Source organism: Pipra filicauda, unplaced genomic scaffold, assembly GCF_003945595.2.
Source record: "Pipra filicauda isolate LSUMZ 115617 unplaced genomic scaffold, ASM394559v2 scaffold506_size402828_pilon, whole genome shotgun sequence".
NCBI lineage: Eukaryota > Metazoa > Chordata > Aves > Passeriformes > Pipridae > Pipra > Pipra filicauda.
This window is the reverse complement of record NW_024104650.1, coordinates 237,637-256,557: the sequence shown is the minus strand read 5'-3', so window position 1 is coordinate 256,557 and position 18,921 is coordinate 237,637. Positions and strand designations below refer to the sequence as shown.

General features: G+C 39.5%; 1 protein-coding gene across 1 annotated transcript; it reads right to left on the bottom strand.

Moving 5' to 3' along the window:
* Positions 1–4,168: 4,168 nt before the first annotated feature.
* On the bottom strand, positions 4,169–18,718 carry HTATSF1 (HIV-1 Tat specific factor 1). The gene is made up of 9 exons (XM_027722539.2): positions 18,277–18,718; positions 14,544–14,748; positions 14,181–14,228; positions 13,209–13,363; positions 12,036–12,199; positions 10,338–10,437; positions 9,752–9,841; positions 9,135–9,272; positions 4,169–8,746 (listed from the first exon to the last, which is right to left on the bottom strand). Exons 1-9 carry the CDS (start codon positions 18,445–18,447, stop codon positions 8,462–8,464), a joined length of 1,356 nt encoding a protein of 451 aa, XP_027578340.1. The 5' UTR covers positions 18,448–18,718; the 3' UTR covers positions 4,169–8,461.
* Positions 18,719–18,921: the final 203 nt, after the last annotated feature.

Below are 18,921 nucleotides of genomic sequence, written 5' to 3'. Positions count from 1 at the left end.
AAAAAACAAACCCAAAGCCAAACAAATAATCTTTTTTGTTTGAAACAATTTACCTCAGAATATGATGGGTCTGCCAGTTGGTTAAAACTTTGGTAGCAAGACTGCTGAAACACACACTGTGGGCCAACCCAAAGTTACAGATTTAAGGCAGGAACTACACTAAAATAGTTTGCAGGAAGTCATCAGAAGACTATAAGAGTCCTTTTTGTTCTCCTTAAAAAATATCTGCTGCCAGATATGGTAAGAGTAGGACAAGGAATGTCACTGCTTGCCCTGGAGAAGCATCATTTTCATGCATTTGTGCAGTTTCTGGCCGCAGGGGAACAAGTTCCCCAACCACGGCTCACACGTCCCGCCTTAATCAGAATCATATTTAGCAACGCTCAGGCTACAAATGCAGTGAGAAGTGCCTGCTGCTTCTATTCAATTTTCCAGACTCATTGTCAGCTCATGACACTGCATAGCATAATCAATTTACCTTGGTAGCAAAAAGAAGCCTGTTATTTTTCAGAGACCAGGCAAACCTTTGGCCAATAGCCAGTTGTACCATGCAAAACCTAATGAATCATTTGATTTATATTTCCATCCAGCTAACCCTGCAATATGCAGCATTGCTTAACCTATTCCTAGCATTTATCTGATTTCTTTCCTAGTCATAAACCCCCCAATCCCCAGAAGCTTCCCAATAAACATTGCACTCATCTGTGTCTCAAAGAACACCCTGAAGAGCCTGTGCATGCTGCCTTCAGATGGTTTCTCAGAATTTCTTACACATGAAAATACTGTTCAGGCTGCAAAACCAAGTATACAGGCATCAAGAAATATGAGGATTAAGGTTATCAAACCACAATCTATCACCATTTTAATCCTTCAACTACAAACTTCTTGTCCATGTTTATCACTTGCTTCTACGTCTAGTTTTGCTTGTTACCTCCATCTCCCTCTCCCTTGTGCTCTGTTCAGTTCTCCCTGCTTCACAGTCCCTTGCTCAGCCAGCCCTAATCCCCTGCCATCAATGCCAACTCGTGTTCAAACTCCTGAGTTCCTCAGTCCTTATCTTGGGATTTCTATTGCTTTGCCCCAGCTCCGGCCTCACATCCACCTAAACACAGGGATGGGAACAGGACACGTTCAGGTTGGTCACCAGCCAGGAAATGCAAGGGCATACTTTAACAGTCATCTGATTCAGAAGATAATCTTTCACAATTTTAAAACTGACCCAACTTTCCCAGACATGGAAAACTTACACCAAAAAAACTTCTTCCTAATTTACAGGCACCTTCCCAAGGCCCGTGAGGGGAGCAGGAACTAGCACAACGCAGCCAAACAACTGGAAGACCTTCAAGGCACAGGAAGAGGCACTATTTTTTTCCCAATCTTGTTTTAGAAAGCAACCCACTGTTTAGGTGAAGGAACCTTCTGATTGCTCAGCTGGAGGCCAGCACTTGCCATTGAAAATTCCAACCAAAGCAGCAAAAGCTTGGCGAAGACATCAGTGATCACATGGCCTGAGAAAGGACATCAGGCCATCCCAACAGCAAGCAGCAAACCAGCTCTTCCTACACTGCTCCAACACTACACATCAACATACAATTTAGAGAGCATTAGCTCTGGCCCAGAGGTTCACTTTTCCTGTTCCTCACTCAGTGCAAGACATTCAGTCTTTGTACCACTTTCATTAACATGCATTAACTGGCTCTTGACATTAATTCTGAGCTCCTTTAGCACTGTTTATTGCTGTGCAGCAGCTTGTGCGAAAATAATATATTTTAAAGAAGAAAGGTCACCTTTCTCTTTTTTGTTTTATCATTTCCTTTGAAAACCTCTTGTTCTTTCCAACAAATAGCCATAGGAAGGCTGGATATAACCTAGGTTACATCTCAGTCCCTCAGTGATCATATGCACATGAAGAATCTAATGTCCCAGGAGGCAGGATCTAAATTTGTGGCGCTGTCTTCATTACCTGAACTTCCTATTCTTCCATCTTCCAGCAGGAAGTCTTCAAAAGAAGGCAGAAATCCTTCCAACCTGTGTCTGCCACAAACTGTTGTCAAAGTGGAGTAGAAGTGGAGCTCAGGATGAAGCAGACTCAGCTCACCTCACACTGATCTCAGAATGGATTAATTACGGCAGAATAGTGCAAGCAATTGTCCAAGTTACTTGTCCTTAAGGTGGACAAGGAGGTGTCCTCAACACAGGCTTTAGAGAAATGGTTGTTGATGGCTCATCACAAGTGACAATACTTTACAACGTCTCTCACATTCCTACCCTTGCTCACAGTACTGATTGCCCATCACTGGAGCATCAGACAGGGAACTCTCTCTGTTCTTGCTTTCAGGTAGCTCAAACCAGTTTTAAAAACAAATTAAAAAAATTTCCACTTCCCAAGTATTAAGCAACAAGTTAACAAGCAGGCATTCTCTTTCATCCAGAGATAAGGGAACAAATAAGGGAACATTTGAGAAAGTCAGTGAACGTGGGTTGGAATTATCCCTGAGTTCTCCTACCTTAACTCACTGTCAGGAGCGGTGTCACACCAGGGAGATGTTTCGGGTGCGGGATGGTCATGGTGTGTCCAGCAGGTTTGGGATCCTTCCCGGGGCCCGGCAGGCTCTGTGTGCTCTGCAGCAACTGCAGCAGGAGACAAGCCACGTTCATGAACTCCTCACACACTTTTTAGCCTCCAGCTGCGCGTGAACAAGGCGTTTCCTTCAGCCTATCTGCTAAGAATGCATGAAATGCACTCCAACAAGTCAACCAGGTTAGGAGGTTTCAGGAATGAGGAAAATAGGATTGTAAGTAGGTTTGGGTTTGTTGGTTTGTTTTCTTTTTTTTTTTTTTTCTTTTTAATGACAATGTGTACACAATAAAGAGGACTGTGGACTTTGGAAGAGTTTAGAGTAGGATGATGAAGTTATGGCAGACAGCCAAACTTAGCCAGGATGATAAAGGTTTTTCCTATGCCAGGCTAGGACATATTCAGTATTATGTGGGCAACATCTACAAGAAGGAAAGGAGGACCTGCCTCCAATCCAGAAAAACTTGATAACTGTTTTTCTCTCTCTTCTTCACTGGATCTGTTTAAATGACTGCAGAAAGCTTCAGAAAATAAAAATATTCTTGTTCTTCAAGGGCTATAGCAGGAAATAAGAGTTTGGAGGTTTTTTAATAGAAAGTTTACCAAAATTACCCAATTGCAGTCATTCCAGAAATGCTGAAACAGGGTCAAACTTGCCAGTCTCAGCTGGAAAAAACACCTTGGGAACTAGAGTCACCAAACTGGTGACATTGTATGTTTTATAGAGCAGTTTAGGAGTTTGTTTACTCATCCAGAAAGCAGGAGAGCACAATTCAATTCCCTCTGCCTAAATACATATGAATCCGCCCTCTGCCATCTCCCAGACCAACTTAACTACCAGGCTGAGATTCCCGTGATGGTGCTTAGTCTTTTATTGACACACTCTTTGCATAAACACATTTTCATTGTGAGACACACTGGATTCCAGTCCATCAGCAGGGCAAGAGCCCTCAACATCTCCATCACTCCTTCTTTGATCCCCTTTTCTAAACTAGCTCATACAGCAGAGATTTCTTCTGCTAAAGCTTTTCAAGATCTCATTCAAAAATTCCCTCTCAGGTTGGCAGTTAAAGCACTTGGCTGGTTGTTAAAATGGAATCAGTTTAAAGCTCCTACAAGGATCTACTGGGTAAAATGGGATTATAATCCCTGTTCTTCAGTACAGGAATGGAGCAACTGATTTCCAGTGCTTTTTAAGCGTAGTGTCAAAGCTTTGAAGAAAACAAAATTGAAAAAAAAAAAATCTTTATTTTTGAGAATCAAAATTGAAATTCTACTTGTCTTTAACAAATAAAAACCCCACAATCTCATTTATAACTATGCTGTCTGCAATCATCCCTTCTACTTCCTTTATATCTGTGCAGGTCCATTAACACACCAAGCCAGGAAGAAGACAAAACCCACAAATGGGGAACAGATACCATATCCCACTTACAGTTCCAGCAACACGTCTACTGGATCCAGCTGGAAAGCTCTGGCTTGTTAACACATTTATTTTATAAAAATCCCTGTGCACCAAAGGCTACTGTATCTTCTACCGAGGGGAAAAAAGACAAATACATTATCTCAGAACGAATCAGCAAAGACTTGTTCTGTTCACCAGTTTGTTTATTAAAAAGGTAGTATAAAACACAACCCCTTTAAGAAACAAATTGAAGACAAACCAAGGGATTCTCAGATGCTGTCACAAGTCTAGATATTATTCAATTAACATTGCTTTTAAATGTTGGTTTTCTAAAGGATAAATGAAAATGGTCAATTTATCGAAAGAAAAATCACCAGTCAGAAAAAATTCCAAGTCAACTTACTGAAAAGTTTAATCTAACAATATACTTTCTTATTACAGAATGAGCAAAAAACCAATTTGCTGCAAAAGATTTCATAATTCTATAAATATTTTACAGAACTTCCAGAGTATCCTGACAGTAAGACTTCAAGCTGTGTATAATAAGCACTAAAATACACACAAGTCAAATCAACACAAGTACACAACTCACAGAATTCATTTCCCATACTGCAGTATGTTTCCTCAAATTCAGAAATGAGAACTTAAAATCCAATTAACATCTATAGGTAAGTATTTTTAATTTTTTTTCTCCAATTTGTTTTGTTTAGGTTCAAGAATTCAGGGTACGAATATCGATTTTACTGGAAAATTTAAAGGCAAGTTTGGGTTTCTATGAAGCATCCAATACCTTCGAGTTAAGTGAATTAAGTGAATTATTTGTAACTGTAAATAGGTTAACCTTAACTGAATAATGTCTAGGACATTTAGCTAAAATGCACTGCATTTAACATACTAATGATTTTAAGTGAATTGCAATCCTTATACAAAATGTAAGCTGTACGAGGGACTGAAATTCAATTAAAAAAAGTAATTAAAAAAAAAAGCAGGAGAAACAGATAAACATTTTGATGCAAAATGAAACTAATTCTCTCTTTACAGCTGTATATGAACATTCCAGAACCTGCGAGAAAAAGAGAAAGCCTTCAAGAAACCCTTTTCTTTTGGGGCTTTTTGTTTCCAGGTGTCTACCTTGGCCTTGCTCCTCAAGCCACGTCATCTCTGGCAAATACCTGTAACCCCATAAAACTTCCTTGCCAGCAAAGCACTAAAGAGCAGCTGACTGTAAAGCAAACTACCAATGTATCTTGAAGCTAAGAAATGATTTTGGATGGTATGGTTAAAAAAGCAATTATTGCTGAATTATACTGAAGGATCAGTTAATACTCTGTCCCTGCTGTTGTGTTTAAGTGGCTTCACATCCATTTTGTTACACTGTGTGAACTAATAGAAACAAGTATTTCTCCAGTTCAAAACTGAGCAACAAGGATTATCCACAAATTGTTTCAGGTTCCTGCTGGTTATTGTTTTCATCATATTCAGAGGGAAGGAGACAGATTCTCTTACAATGAACCTCTCACCAAAAGCTTACAATATATTAGAAATCGAACAAAAAGTTTGATTTTGTCATCACTTCTAGTGAGCAAGTAATTAAACAGCACTTTTAATTAAAGAACAAATACATTGAAAATTCCATGGGGGTTTTAACTTCTTACCAACTTATGTATGATGCTGCTCAGTCAGAAAAATATGTAAGTTTAAAAAGCAACTCACCTTGTTCAGCTTCAGATTTGTTAAAATTTGGTATTAAACATTACTGCTCTATACAACAAGATTGTCACAGTCATACTTCAAAATAGTAATTTTAACTTTTGTGATTTTTTTATTTCTGTTCAGATTAATTTATAAAAATTTGCATCATTTCAAAAAAGGAAAATGTCAAAAGAATTCAGTCTGAATGAAAATCTGCTGAAAAGAAAGTTACAGCTGCATTAACCTCTCCTTGGACTACTAAATGCAATAACTCAATGACTAGTTTATAAAAATATATTTTTACATTTTACTGGGGAAAACAGAGGTAGACAAAAGGAAAATACCAGTTTGAGTGTAATGCCGCACTTCAGAACAACGTATTTGCATGAAAAAACAGCTTTTATTTCCTTAAGAACCCTATTTAATAGGAAAGCCAGTAAAGCATTTGGTCTCAGTCTTTCTTGGTGCTCTATTTCGGTGTGAGGTCTAGAGAGAAAGGTGAAAGGACTGACATCAACTGCACTTCTGCAGCAAGCCAGTCAAATGTGTACATCAATCGGAGAGAGGAAGGTCACTGCACATAAAATGATTCTTTATTTCTCAAATAATACACTACACTAACCTTATTTTTCATATCTGATACCATAATAAGGCTTCATAGAACTGTACAAGTTTTATACATTTGTCCACAAGTTTCCCTACATCAGTTGCAATTCCACTGTAAAACAGGTGATTTAACTGTGTAGTGTTACATGACTGGGGCTCCTTTAAAAAAAATGAAGCAAACAAAACACAAGAGTAATTGATCTAAAGCCTGGAGTCTAGAAGCTGGAAGGAAAAAAAGGAGCACTGAAAGCAATACCCACCACATTAAATCCCACTCCTCATACGCAAACGCTCCCAGCTCTCAAAGGTCTGTGGTGCTTATTACCAACAAAAATAACTAAGGCAGAACCGACACAACCCAGAGATGTATCAGAACATGCCACCACGTGCAGCTACTAAGCAGGCAGTGTTTCAGATCCCCTGAATTCTTCAAAGACCTGCTTTGCTGAAACGTACAATTCACACTTGGAAATAGGAGCAAACGGACTTTTGTAGCTGGCAAGAGCTACAGCTCTTCCTTATAATGCAACTCAAAAAAGGAAATTTGTCATGCCAGCTTATAATGAGCCCCTGACTTTTAACCTCTGAATTCAAATATAATCTCTGTTGTAAGATCAGGTATTTTTTGTCACAAAAAGATGTAACTTATAACCACAGTGGCAGGTGTTAACTTAGATGCCCTGGTTGGCATAGCTACCCACACATACTGATTATATATTAAAAAAAAACCCAACAAAATAAGAGAACCATATAGACTTCTTGAAAAAATATATATGGTAATCTCAGAGCACAAATTTTCAGAGTATTCCAAATACCTCATGATGGAAATACAGGAATTAGCATCTATAGTTTCTTGCAATCCAATATGAATTAAAACAATTCAGCAGATCCTCCTTACAAATGTGTACTGGTTACCACCCACATGAACAACGTGCTATGAATTTAGCACCAGTATTTTAATTATTTAGTGCCTAAATCCATATTTTTCTACCCTTACTTATCAAAATAACAGGATTCTAAATTAAGAATGACTATGCCCAAAACAGCTCTCTCAGTTATTTTTGATAGCCTGCCATGTATTAAGATACCTGAAGTTAGAATGTCTTCTAAATCCTTGCTTTTGGAAATATTTCTAAGAGGGCTAGCATTTGCTTTTTAAGAGCATTATTTGAAAGCATGTTTTCAAGTTTTCTAACTTCTGCACAACAAACTGTAGTTTGAGCTGCCAAAAGCCTTTAAATCTTATGAAATATGGAAGATCCTCCCCACTCTAAAGAGCATGCAGGGCTAAACTAAAATGTTGAGAACTTACACTCATCATGCTAACAAAGTGGAACAAAAACCTCTAATATAAAAGCAAAAATTAATAAAGCCACCACAAAAATCGAAAGCCTATTTTGATACCTACTGCATACAGACCATGAGAGTTTAAGATCTATCTATTTCATTATGTCCTAGAATGTGTGTGCTCATGCATTTCTAGTCTCCTTGACATAATTCCAGCCTCTATCTAACATCAACAAAAGATCTAAATAGGGGAAGGAAAAAGTAATTTACTGAATGCTGTGATTTAATAATCTGTCTTCACTCGGTTTGCCTGAGGGTGGCTATGGCAATGCTGTCTGTTTTCCACTTCTTTTAAGTTTGTGACTTGGTATTACTCGTATCATTTGCTACCTAATGAATAGCAACACATCCTATGCATTCACCCCATATGTATCACAGCATCTGTTCCATAAAATGAACCAAAGTACTCAGGACACAAATCATTTTTAAGGATGAAATACTGAGTTCCAAGGGGTACAGGAAAATTAACAGTAAAATCCACAAATCTTGTAATAGCTTTGCATTACTTAAGTTACATACAGTTACATAAACTTAAGGGTTAGAATGTATTTCACACTCACATGATGGAACATTGACAAGCATAGTGAGAACAAAAGAAGCCTGATGAGTTTTACTGCATTCTTGGCAACTTGAGTTACTTTACCTGAACAGCCAATTAATACAAACTTTTAGAACCTCATTAAATACTGCTTTTAATGAAAACTTCAAAGCACACAGTTGATGACATTCTAATATGCCTATATTCATATGAATATTGTCTGCAGTCACCCTGAAGAAAGGGATCAACTCAAACATCACCCTAAAAATCATGCTTTCGTAAAGCATTAAAGGTGCTATGTATCAGCTTCACCATCACTGCCTGCAAGGCTGCTGTCTGTGGATGGAGCTCCATCTTCATTAATGCCCTCACCATTATTCTCCCTCTTAGGAGCTTCATCATTTGCACCCTCCTTAGGTGTGTCATTAACTCCTGGAGGTTGTTTGCCTTCAGGCGCTTTAACGCTACTTGATGCGGAATCCGAACCAGATGTAGTTTGCTGCTCCTTTGCATCAGGATCCCCTAAAAATGTCTCCCACACCTTCAGCCTTTCTTCCCTTTCTCTTGCAGTCTCCTCCACCTATTAAAAAGAGATGTTAATACACATAATTTCGAAGTCATCCTTGTCTAAATGAGTATTTACACAGATAGAATTATACAAACACTTATCTTACAGAAATATCTCAAGAGTTCAGAAGGCCCTGCCGACTGTGAACTAACAATCTGTACATGCAGTGGATAATGCTCCAAACTGACATCTCCAACACACAAGACAGGTCCTTTAATTTTTTGCTAAGTTGAATAATTCAGAATGATTTTTTGGGGGACATTCTAGCAGTTTTTGAGGAGAAGCAGGATAGTGCAGGGGTGGGCAGGGGAAGGGGATGGGGATGCCAAACACTTCTCGAGTTAAAACAGATTTATGGTTTGGAAGAAATATTTGATGAAATAGGACCAGGAAAGGTTACCTGATAATCTGTTACACCATCCCACGTTTCAGCACTGAGCTGACGGCCACCAAACCACCTTCCATTTAGAGTGAGCTTGCACAGATCAGCTTCTGTGGCCTCTTTAAATGACACAGAAGCCACGCCATCAGGGTGTCGCTGTAAGGAGAGACACCTTTCATTTAATATTCTAACCAGTGTACTTATTCCAGTATCTTTTAGATTGTGCTACAAAATCAGATTATGGCTCCATTCTGATAATACATAGTCCTGTTTGAAAATATCAGTTTCCAAGTTTACATATTTTGTTCTACTGGCATACAGAACACAGTTTTTGAACACAGGAAACAGGAAATGTTTCAGCTAGCTTAGATACAATTAAATGTATTTATACACTTTCAAACTTGTGACTTGTATTCAAGTTCTTCAAAAGAGTTAGTTTGCCTTCACTTAGGCTGAAGTTGATGGGTGCTTAGACATTAAGTTTCAAAGCAGTTTTAAAATACTAAAAGTCAAGTTTCCATGAAATAAACATACAAAACCAAATAAACACTCCACTCATATTTAAAGCAGCCTAAACGTTTTGCAGCTTTGCACATTACATCAGTTCTGCCAACACAGCATGTAAAAATACCTACATCAAATATGAGAACCTTCTTTACTTGTCCAAACTTTTCACACTCTGTCCGCAGATCTTCTCTGATCTCATTTAGCACTAAGGGATCCTCCTGCAAAGCAGTCACACAGCTTTAATTAAACACAAGCACTCACTTCTCTCAGCTTTATTTTTGCTCAGTCACTAATGGAAGCCATGTGCCAACCCATCAGAGTCATAAAGTAAGTGCTGCTATGTTGCATTTTCAAAGCCACCTAAGGGGGTTGGCAGACAGCTCTTATTTGAATTTTATAAATGCTACTTATTAACAAAGCTATTTTGTGCTGGTTTCTCCATCTTAACAGTTACTGTTGTTTACTCCTCTTTCCATCCCAAAAAGGAATATTGTCAGGATACAGACAGTGAAAAAGGCTGATTTGAAAAATACATTCTTACCAACATCTTTTTCTTGCTTTTCAGAGAGCTGAATGAATTTCAAGCAGATGTCTGGTACAGGAGAATGCCCTGCCCAAATCTGGTTCTCATTTGCTAAAATTTGTATGGCAGAAACTTCAGACAATGTTAACTGTTAACAGCCCAACCTACAGCAGCAAACTGCATTTTCCTACCTCAAAGTCCTTTGGGTGAAACATATTCCTGATAATAACGATGCGTTCATGTCGCATTCGAGTTGCACCATCTTTCTTCTCCGGCCTCCAATCCAGCTGTCTAATGAAATGAAGCAACAGTAAGAAGATATTGTTGCGGCTCTCTTCAGTTTCTACAAGTATTTGTTGAAAAAAAATTATTAATTTGGCATTTTTTGCAATACATCAACACGTATTTTTGACACAAAGCGTTAAGTTATTCGTCTAAAACATACAATAATTACCCAGGTTTACCACTTCTACAAAGCAACTGGTCTTTTAAGGTACTTTAAAGCTCAAAGAAGGAATATAAATTATTGTAAAAATCAAAGCATTTTTTTAAACCCAAAGAAAATAATTTTGAAGTTTTAATTCCTTCTTAGATTCAGCTCAGATACAGGAATCAGGTGCTGCCAAGTACAATTAAAATGCTGATATTTTGCCATTTTTTCCTAACTTATTTTGTAAAAAAGGAGATCCACTATTCCCTTTAGTAAAACTTAACTGCTTTTATTTAAACAAACATGCAAGAAGACTTTGACTCCTACACAGGCATTGCTGTAAGATGTGTTTTGTTCCACAGTGCCACAAACTAGTCATGTAACTCAGGGCACCTGTTCTAAGACTTTGCCTTCTCACAGCAGATGTTACTTCTCATAGAAATGCCTACTTCATATCCTATTACAAAAAAACCCCATATACTCACTCACACTTTTAAATCTCAAAATCATATATCGGGGGAAAATCTTAAATTCCTTCTTATATCTCCTACTTTAGCTAAAGAAAACATGGATTCCCAATGAGAGTAGTTTTACCAGTAAATTATGCTCTTCAATTCAAAAGGAACACAGTCATTTTATTCACACAAATTGCTGTCAAATGCAGTTTCATTATTTTCATTCATCATCTCCACATGGGAGACTTCTTACAACAAGAATTGCCAATGCATCCTTGGGGCAGACACATTTCAAGCTACTTCTGTTTTCAATAGATAAGATATCAAGTAGCCTTTGCTCCCTTTAACTATGGCAAAACACTTCTGCATTACTATTTACAATGTTCAGTGGAATGTTGCTTTCAATAAAATATCAAAAGTTCAAACTTCTTTCTTCTTTAATCTGCATCTTCTTGGTTCCAAAAGGCAGAAAAACAGTTTTTAAGCGACAAAAGCAATGAATCAAGGTACAATTAAAAAAATCAGTATATTTTATACCAGAGACAGATTTCTGGGGGAATCTACAGAGATATTTTAGTACTTTCTCCTATGGCAGCATCCAAGCATCTTTTGCCCTTTTTTAACTATTGCATTATGGTACAAAATACATGTGGGCAGTCAGTGTTATGACCTTATAACAGCAAGCCCAAATATCATGACAGGATATCTTGCACACTCACACACTCAGAAGAAGTGTCTTATCTCCCCAGAATTGTAATATTTTCTTCTACACCTGAAAGGACCATGGCTCCCTATGTATTATTTCAACGTTTAAGTCACAAAGAAGCTCATTATATTAACATTTAATTTAGGAGTACCTCCCCTTTAAATGTGCATTAGTTAAGGTATTTCACTGTCAGATAAGACTTTAACTTTTGCATAGCTTAGCACTGCATTTGAAAGCAGCACTTTACTAATAGCACTTAAAATTCAAGCAATATTCTACTGAAATAAAAAATACAAACTTCTGCTGTTGAGACAGCTTCTTCTTGTAGTCTTTACATTTCTTCTTCTTTTTGCTTGCATCATACTCCCCCTTCAGTTGGAACTTTGCAACTTCCACATGCAATTTATAGCCTCGGATTTCTGCCTCATCCAGAAGCCTCAATGCAAGTTGAACTGATTCTCTCTATTTGAAAATAAAACACAGCACAAGTTTTAAAGCACAGAGCACAGTCAAATGATCCCAATAACGTGGTGTTAAGTATATTGTGCAAAGCATCGGGTCCCTGTCACTGAAAAGGTCACTTCTCTTCCCAGTCTCCTGACACGCAGCTGGCAATGCTTTCTTGATCAAAACCCAGTATTTCTGCACTCCTGTTATAACTGATTAATGCTCCCAAAAGCAACTGCACACAGTCCATTCAAATATGTCACAGAAACTAAACTGCAACCATCAGGCAAGCTGATGAACTTAAAGAATAAAAAGACTTCAGGGGACTAATTTCCTATAAAGCTTGTATCGCTTTTCCATGAACAGCAGATGTTGAGACTCTCATGTAATTTTTAATATTTTCTTGAAAGTCCTTTGGAATGGAGCCTGTTTTTATATTTGTGCACTGAACAGCCCTAACTACTCCAATTACAAAAACAGCACAGACTACAGGACATTGGATTTAGCACTGCCTGGTGCTTTTCTTGCAGAATTAAAGCAGGTTGCACTTGGAAGCACCAACCTTCCAAATGATTCACAAGTGAAACACATGAAGGAAACAGTACTGCAGCCTAAACTTTTATGGCTTAATAAAGAACGTAACAGAGTTCTGAAATCAGCCAGTTCTCAACTAAAAGTGTATATACAGGACTACAGTCCTTGGTGTACAGTATCCTCAGTTACACAGTAGCATATTTTCAAAGTAAAAGGTAAATAGTCCCCCATTTCACCCCATAATCACTGTCACCCAAGAGAGGAACATGTAGGGAGACATGTTCAGCAGCTATTATGGCCACTTTCAGGTAGAGGGTGGGGTTGGATAAGAGATGCTCAAGTGGGCATTTCTAGAGTAAACCTTTAAAAGAGAGACCTAAATTTCAAGCTACACTTCAGATGCTTCAACAGTCTTCTGAATATGATTCTGAAACAGTGGCCACAAGTACTTTCAGTGGGAAGGAAAACTTCATTTCAGTGCACCACTGACCTTCAGATAGCAACAGAGGCCGTCTCCTTTAAGATTTCCTTCCTTATCTTTGTACAGTTTGATTTTGTGTTCTTCTGTCTGAGGATCTCGCATAATGATACCGCATTTTGACATGACTTGTACGAATTCATCTTTTGTAATGTCTGGAGGTAAACCTGCAAAATAAATTCAAACAGAAGGCTTGAGTATGGTCTATGGACAAAAAAAAAAAACCCAACCTATAAACTGACAACTATTTTCTCCACCTACAAATTCGACAAAAAGAGCAACTGAAAAGGTATAGACTTTATAAGGTCAGAACTTTGAATTAAGGACAAGAAAAAAACCCAAAATGGATAAGAAAATTATGTGGATGTTCCATGCTAGTTTGATCTGGATGAAGATTTTTGAGAATTCAAGTATGTGCATTTCTGTGACTGCTCAGAGCCACTAAATGTACTTTTGTATATGCATCTAAGGGTAGCTCCCCACAATCCAAAACAGGTCGAGAAACACCATAATAGGGGCACAGATAATTTCATTTAAGCTTCCCCATTATTTCCTCATTCTATTCTCAGTCTTTTTTTCTTTCACTGTTTCCTCTTTCTTACCTAGTAATTTAATTATGCATTTATTAAATAAAATAAAAATTAAAGGTTAAGTGATGTTTATAGCTGATGCACTATCTGGTTATAAACTTGTCATTATTCTATCCCCTAAGAGCCTGCAGAAATTGTTTTGCTTAAAAAAACCCAAACAAATTAGTGACTTGGCTGACACAGCTCACAGAATATCACATTTAGCAGACAAAAGCACAGAGCATGTCCCTTTGACTACTCTCCCACATCTGCAATTTAAAGGTCACCAAGACATTATGCAGTCAGAAACATAACATTAAGCAGCTTGCAAGTGGCAGATTGACTAGAGAATATTAAAGACATTTACGAGTCTCTTTTACCATCTTTAGCTCCAAGTAGATAAATAAACACTTACCCGTCACATAAACATTTGTGTTTCTGTCTTCTTCAACATGAAACCACCCTAAACACAAGAGTTTTAATTCAGTTATGGTAATACATTAAACATGGCAGCATATAGTAATGTTTATATTCTATCAGATTTCTAACAATTTTTGCTTGCTCAAGGGGCAGCTCTGAACATGCCTTAATTTGCTTTTTTCCACCTTGCATACAGACTTAGGAGGATATCTATGAAGCACCATACAATTTAGAACTACCTGGAAATTTTCAGCACAACCCATATCTTTGCTGTACCAGACAACACTGAACAATTGCCAGTTTTCACTCGTTAGTACACATGTCACAGCTAAACATAGGGAAATACTTTGTCACTTACCTGGCTCCAGCTTCCTTTTTTCTGATTTTTGTTTTGGATCTGTTTGTTTTGGTCCTTTCTCATTTGCTGATGGTTGTGTTTCTGCTGTCTTAGAACTTACTGGCTGCTTACTTTCAGTGGCTGTGCCAGAGGCAGATGAAGTGTCTGTCTCATCTGCGTGGAAGCCATAGTTGGCATGATAGGTTGCCAGGAAATCTTCTGTTATCTGAAAAGAAATTAGGAAAATCAATCAAACATTTCAAAGAACTACAAATTCAGGTTTGTGTTTTCATGTTAGTTAGGTGATGGTCATTTTCCAGTCTGGTATTTTAAAACTGGTTTTAAATCATCTTTGCAAAGCCATATGCATAACAAGTTCAGGCATTACCTCAACTGGACAAACACACTAATTCTATACAGCACATGAAGTTTTTACACAAACATTTCACAAGTTCTGACTTTTTTCAAACCAAGCTTTCTGCTTTCCACTTAAATTGGACCTGCCTGAAGGACAGAAACCAAATGCTCCCGGCCATAGTTAAGAGATAAAGTGACACTGACAGTAAGTCAACAACTTATCCACAGATGATGAACGACTGACATTTGCAGGCATCTGCCTTTTCATGGAATCATTTCCAGGGAGGACATATATTTGTGTTGACAGACAGTAAATACTGCACTTAGGCAGAGATGTATCTTAACACACTGTTTCTAAGGCCACATGCTTTACTTCATATCCTACTAATAGATAATTAGCTTCTTCTTTTCTAGAGAGAGACTATACTTGGATAAAATTTAAGATTGGCTATTGCCTATGTTTTAGAGGTCAAAATAAAAAAATCCCTACAAATTACACCCAGTACCAATTTTAATACTAGCCACTAGCAATCCCATGCAAAGATATGTATCAGAGCTGCTTTTGCCAACATCCCTGCATTAGGAAGGATTTTCTGAAGTTACACACTCTGAAAGGATTTATTCCCAAAGCTGAGCCTTAACCTCTGAAAATTTTATCTCTGACTTGTGCTGCACTTGGTCCATCTGTATTCAATAGGGAACAAAACTTGATGTCATTAAAGTACTGTGTCAATGATGATAATGCAATCTCCCATCTTCTAGTGGTTCAAAGCTTCACGTTTCAACTCTAGACTTCTATTATAACAAATCAAAAATGCAGAACTGACAGTAACAGGCTTGTCAGGAATAATGCAAGATGCCATGGAGCCCCATATAACTTTAAAGTTTAGCACAAAATAGCTCCCAGGCTAAACAAGACTTGCAACACACCTCGATAAGGAATGTAAGTGGCTGCTCTTACAGACACGACCCAACACAATGTCATGTCAACAGAAAGAAAAAGTACAACCACGTTTAGTGAAGAAGACACTGTGCTCTAACCAGGTTCATCATATTTGACACAAGCAACCTTAGCAATCCTCAGTGTCACAGTTGATGAGATCCGGAGAATTAAGAAGCTTTTGTACTTTCTGGTAAACAGGATTATTAATTTTCATCAGAGAACTTACTGATAAATTAGTGATTAAACCTGCAACAACCACCTTCCTGCAGCAGGATTATTTTTCAGCTTCAGGGGGAACTGTGTTCTTGTGTAAAGCTCAATTTATTCTTAGCAAATTACCTACCATGGACTATCAAATTTTACCAGTCAATAACAAAGATGTTTTTTGCATAATGTCATCCTACCATATAACCACTATAACTACCTCATTTTAAAATGTGTTTTTTGCAAGCACAAAGGAATTTATACAAATATAAAGACTTTTATTGGAAACTATGTTATACTGTGCCTGCATGACAAACACCAATTCACAGAATTTGTTACTTGGGGCTTCAATCCAGTTCTGGTGGAAAACATCACAGAGAGATCAGTTCTATCTGCACACCCTCACAATTATACAGTTGGGGTGATCAAGCTTATAGGAAAAGAAATACAATACTACAGGACATGTGAGCATGTAATTAACTGCTGGTCCCACTGAAATGGAAAGGAATAGATTAACCAAATGAAGAACAGATACCCTGTGCCTGCAGATGACAGCCAACATCTGTATTTTCATAGCAAGTTATGGAGGCAGCAGATGAATTCCTCGTGCTATTTTGTGATATGTCCATGAAGGACTATAGAACTTGGTATTCATCAATACAGTACCACTGAAAGAAAAGCAATTAAATAATAAACGAGGTTACAATTGCTTCTATTAAATATTTGACTGTCTCCAAGCTTTTCTGGGTAATGTTGACAGTTAATATCATTCACTTTTTGCACGGCTTTGAAATATGCTTTAGTGGAAGCTCAGCAGCCACTACTCCCAAAGCAGAGCAGCAGTGCAGTCCCAGTCTGTAGATGATGGTTAGACCAGTCATATTTTCATCTTTTGTCAAGAAACAGAGATTAAGAATTTTATTACTGCTCATGGAGAAAGTATTCCAACTTCTGACTCCGGTGGTCTCTCCAATTTATTTTGATAAAACATTCTTTTGAATAATCATCAGGCAGAAGAAGTAACCTGAGACACTGGTGTCTAGCTCAGCAAAGAATCTTTGTGAAGCTCTATGGGTCACTGGTAGGTCACCAACTTCTCCTACACATCATATTTACTAGTGAACTTCGCTGCTCTTATTTAACCTGTCCAACCCTTAATGTTATCTCCTCTCCAAGACAGAAGAGATAAGAAAGGCACTTGGGAAAGTCAAATGATACTGAGAGGAGAAAATTTAAAAAAATAGTTGAGAAAGAGGGGAAGAAATAGGTAAAAAAAAGAAGAACCTTTTTACAAGTTACTGTGCTTACTGGATATAGCACTCCACAGGGAGCCAGGGGTACTCAGTGTTCCACTTTGTGAGTCTGGATTTCTCAATGCTTTTACCCCTCCATAAGCCATCTGCTGCAGACACCTTCCTAGGTTTACACACATTCAAACTTGGCACTACAGGCTTCATTCTCACTCAGATTCTCTGAATTGCAATGAACTCACAGTCACAGACTAGAACTGGCACATTACATCTATCAAGCAGACCCCATAAAATGTCTTAATACTAAATTAATTGCCCTCATTGTTATATGGTAACGAAACCACTATTTCACTTGCAGATCAGCAGATTTGCTCAACTAATTAAACCTATGTCCCTTCTCCCTTTGAAGAAACACAGTGTTATAGCAAAATCATTTTTTATCCTGAAAATATTTAATAAAAAAATAACCAAGATGAAAAACTGTGACGTGTTTCCATGCTGTGGAATGCCACTAAGTAAGACAACTACACTTAATTTTCAAGTGCACTTCTGTGACTGAAGGATATGGAAGATCGCACCTGTACAAGGCACTATTTTCAGGTAATAATGAAAAAGGGATATACTTTCATCTAGAAAGGATATATTTTCATCTAGACATCTTAACAGACACTTCACTGCCCACAAAAAGATCACCACAGCTACTATGACAAAGAGATCTAAAGGCAGCACGGACCAAGACCTACAAATATAACTGTGACTTCATGCCAGGCTCGAGCAACTCCGCAGATCCTCAGCCAAGGCGAGAAGCTGAGACACAGCTCTTCGCAGCAAAATCGCAGCCGGTCACAGGCGGAGACGGTTCTGCCTGTAAAAAGGGGGGTTTCGGTGCCACCGAACCCTCAGCAGACACCGATGGGGCAGAACGCGGACACCTCCGTGCCGAGGGGACCCAGCCCCGACTGCTCCTCCTCCTCACCCTTCCGGGGACCCCCGCACCCACCTTGGGGAACCAGGCCTTCTTCTCCCGGTCCCACTCGTAGGCGGCCCCGTCCGCCGGGTCCACGTACGTGAAGGGGTCGGATTCGCCCTCGCCCTCGCCGGGCTCGGCCTCGTACTGCTGCTGCAGCTGCAGCTGCCGGTAGAACTCCTCGTTCCCGTCCTCGCCGCTCATCCTGCCCCGTTCGGCGGGACTCGGCACCCGCGCCAGGCCTGGGCCACCCGCGCCGGGCCTCGGGCAACTGCGCCGGGCCTGGACAACCCGCGCCGGGCCTGAGCAACCCGCGCCGGGCCTGGACAACCCGCGCCGGGCCTGGACAACCCGCGCCGGGCCTGGACAACCCGCGTTCGTTCCGCGGCCTGAGGCGCGCGCCCGCCGGCCCCGCCCCTCTGGGCGGCGGGAGCGCGCGGGAGCGGCGGGAGCGCGCGCGGACCCCCCACCCGCCTCACGCGGCCGCCGCGACCGTGCCGGGCCCCGCCGCGCGCACAGCACCGGAAACGCCCCTGCCCCGCCCGCCGCCACCACCGGGGTGGTTTCACCCGCCCCGCCTCCTTCCCCGCGCCGCAGCCAATGAACGGCGCGCTGTCGGGTCACGCGGGGAACAGCGGAGCCAATGAGAAGCGGGGGTGGAGCCTGCCCAGGGGCGGG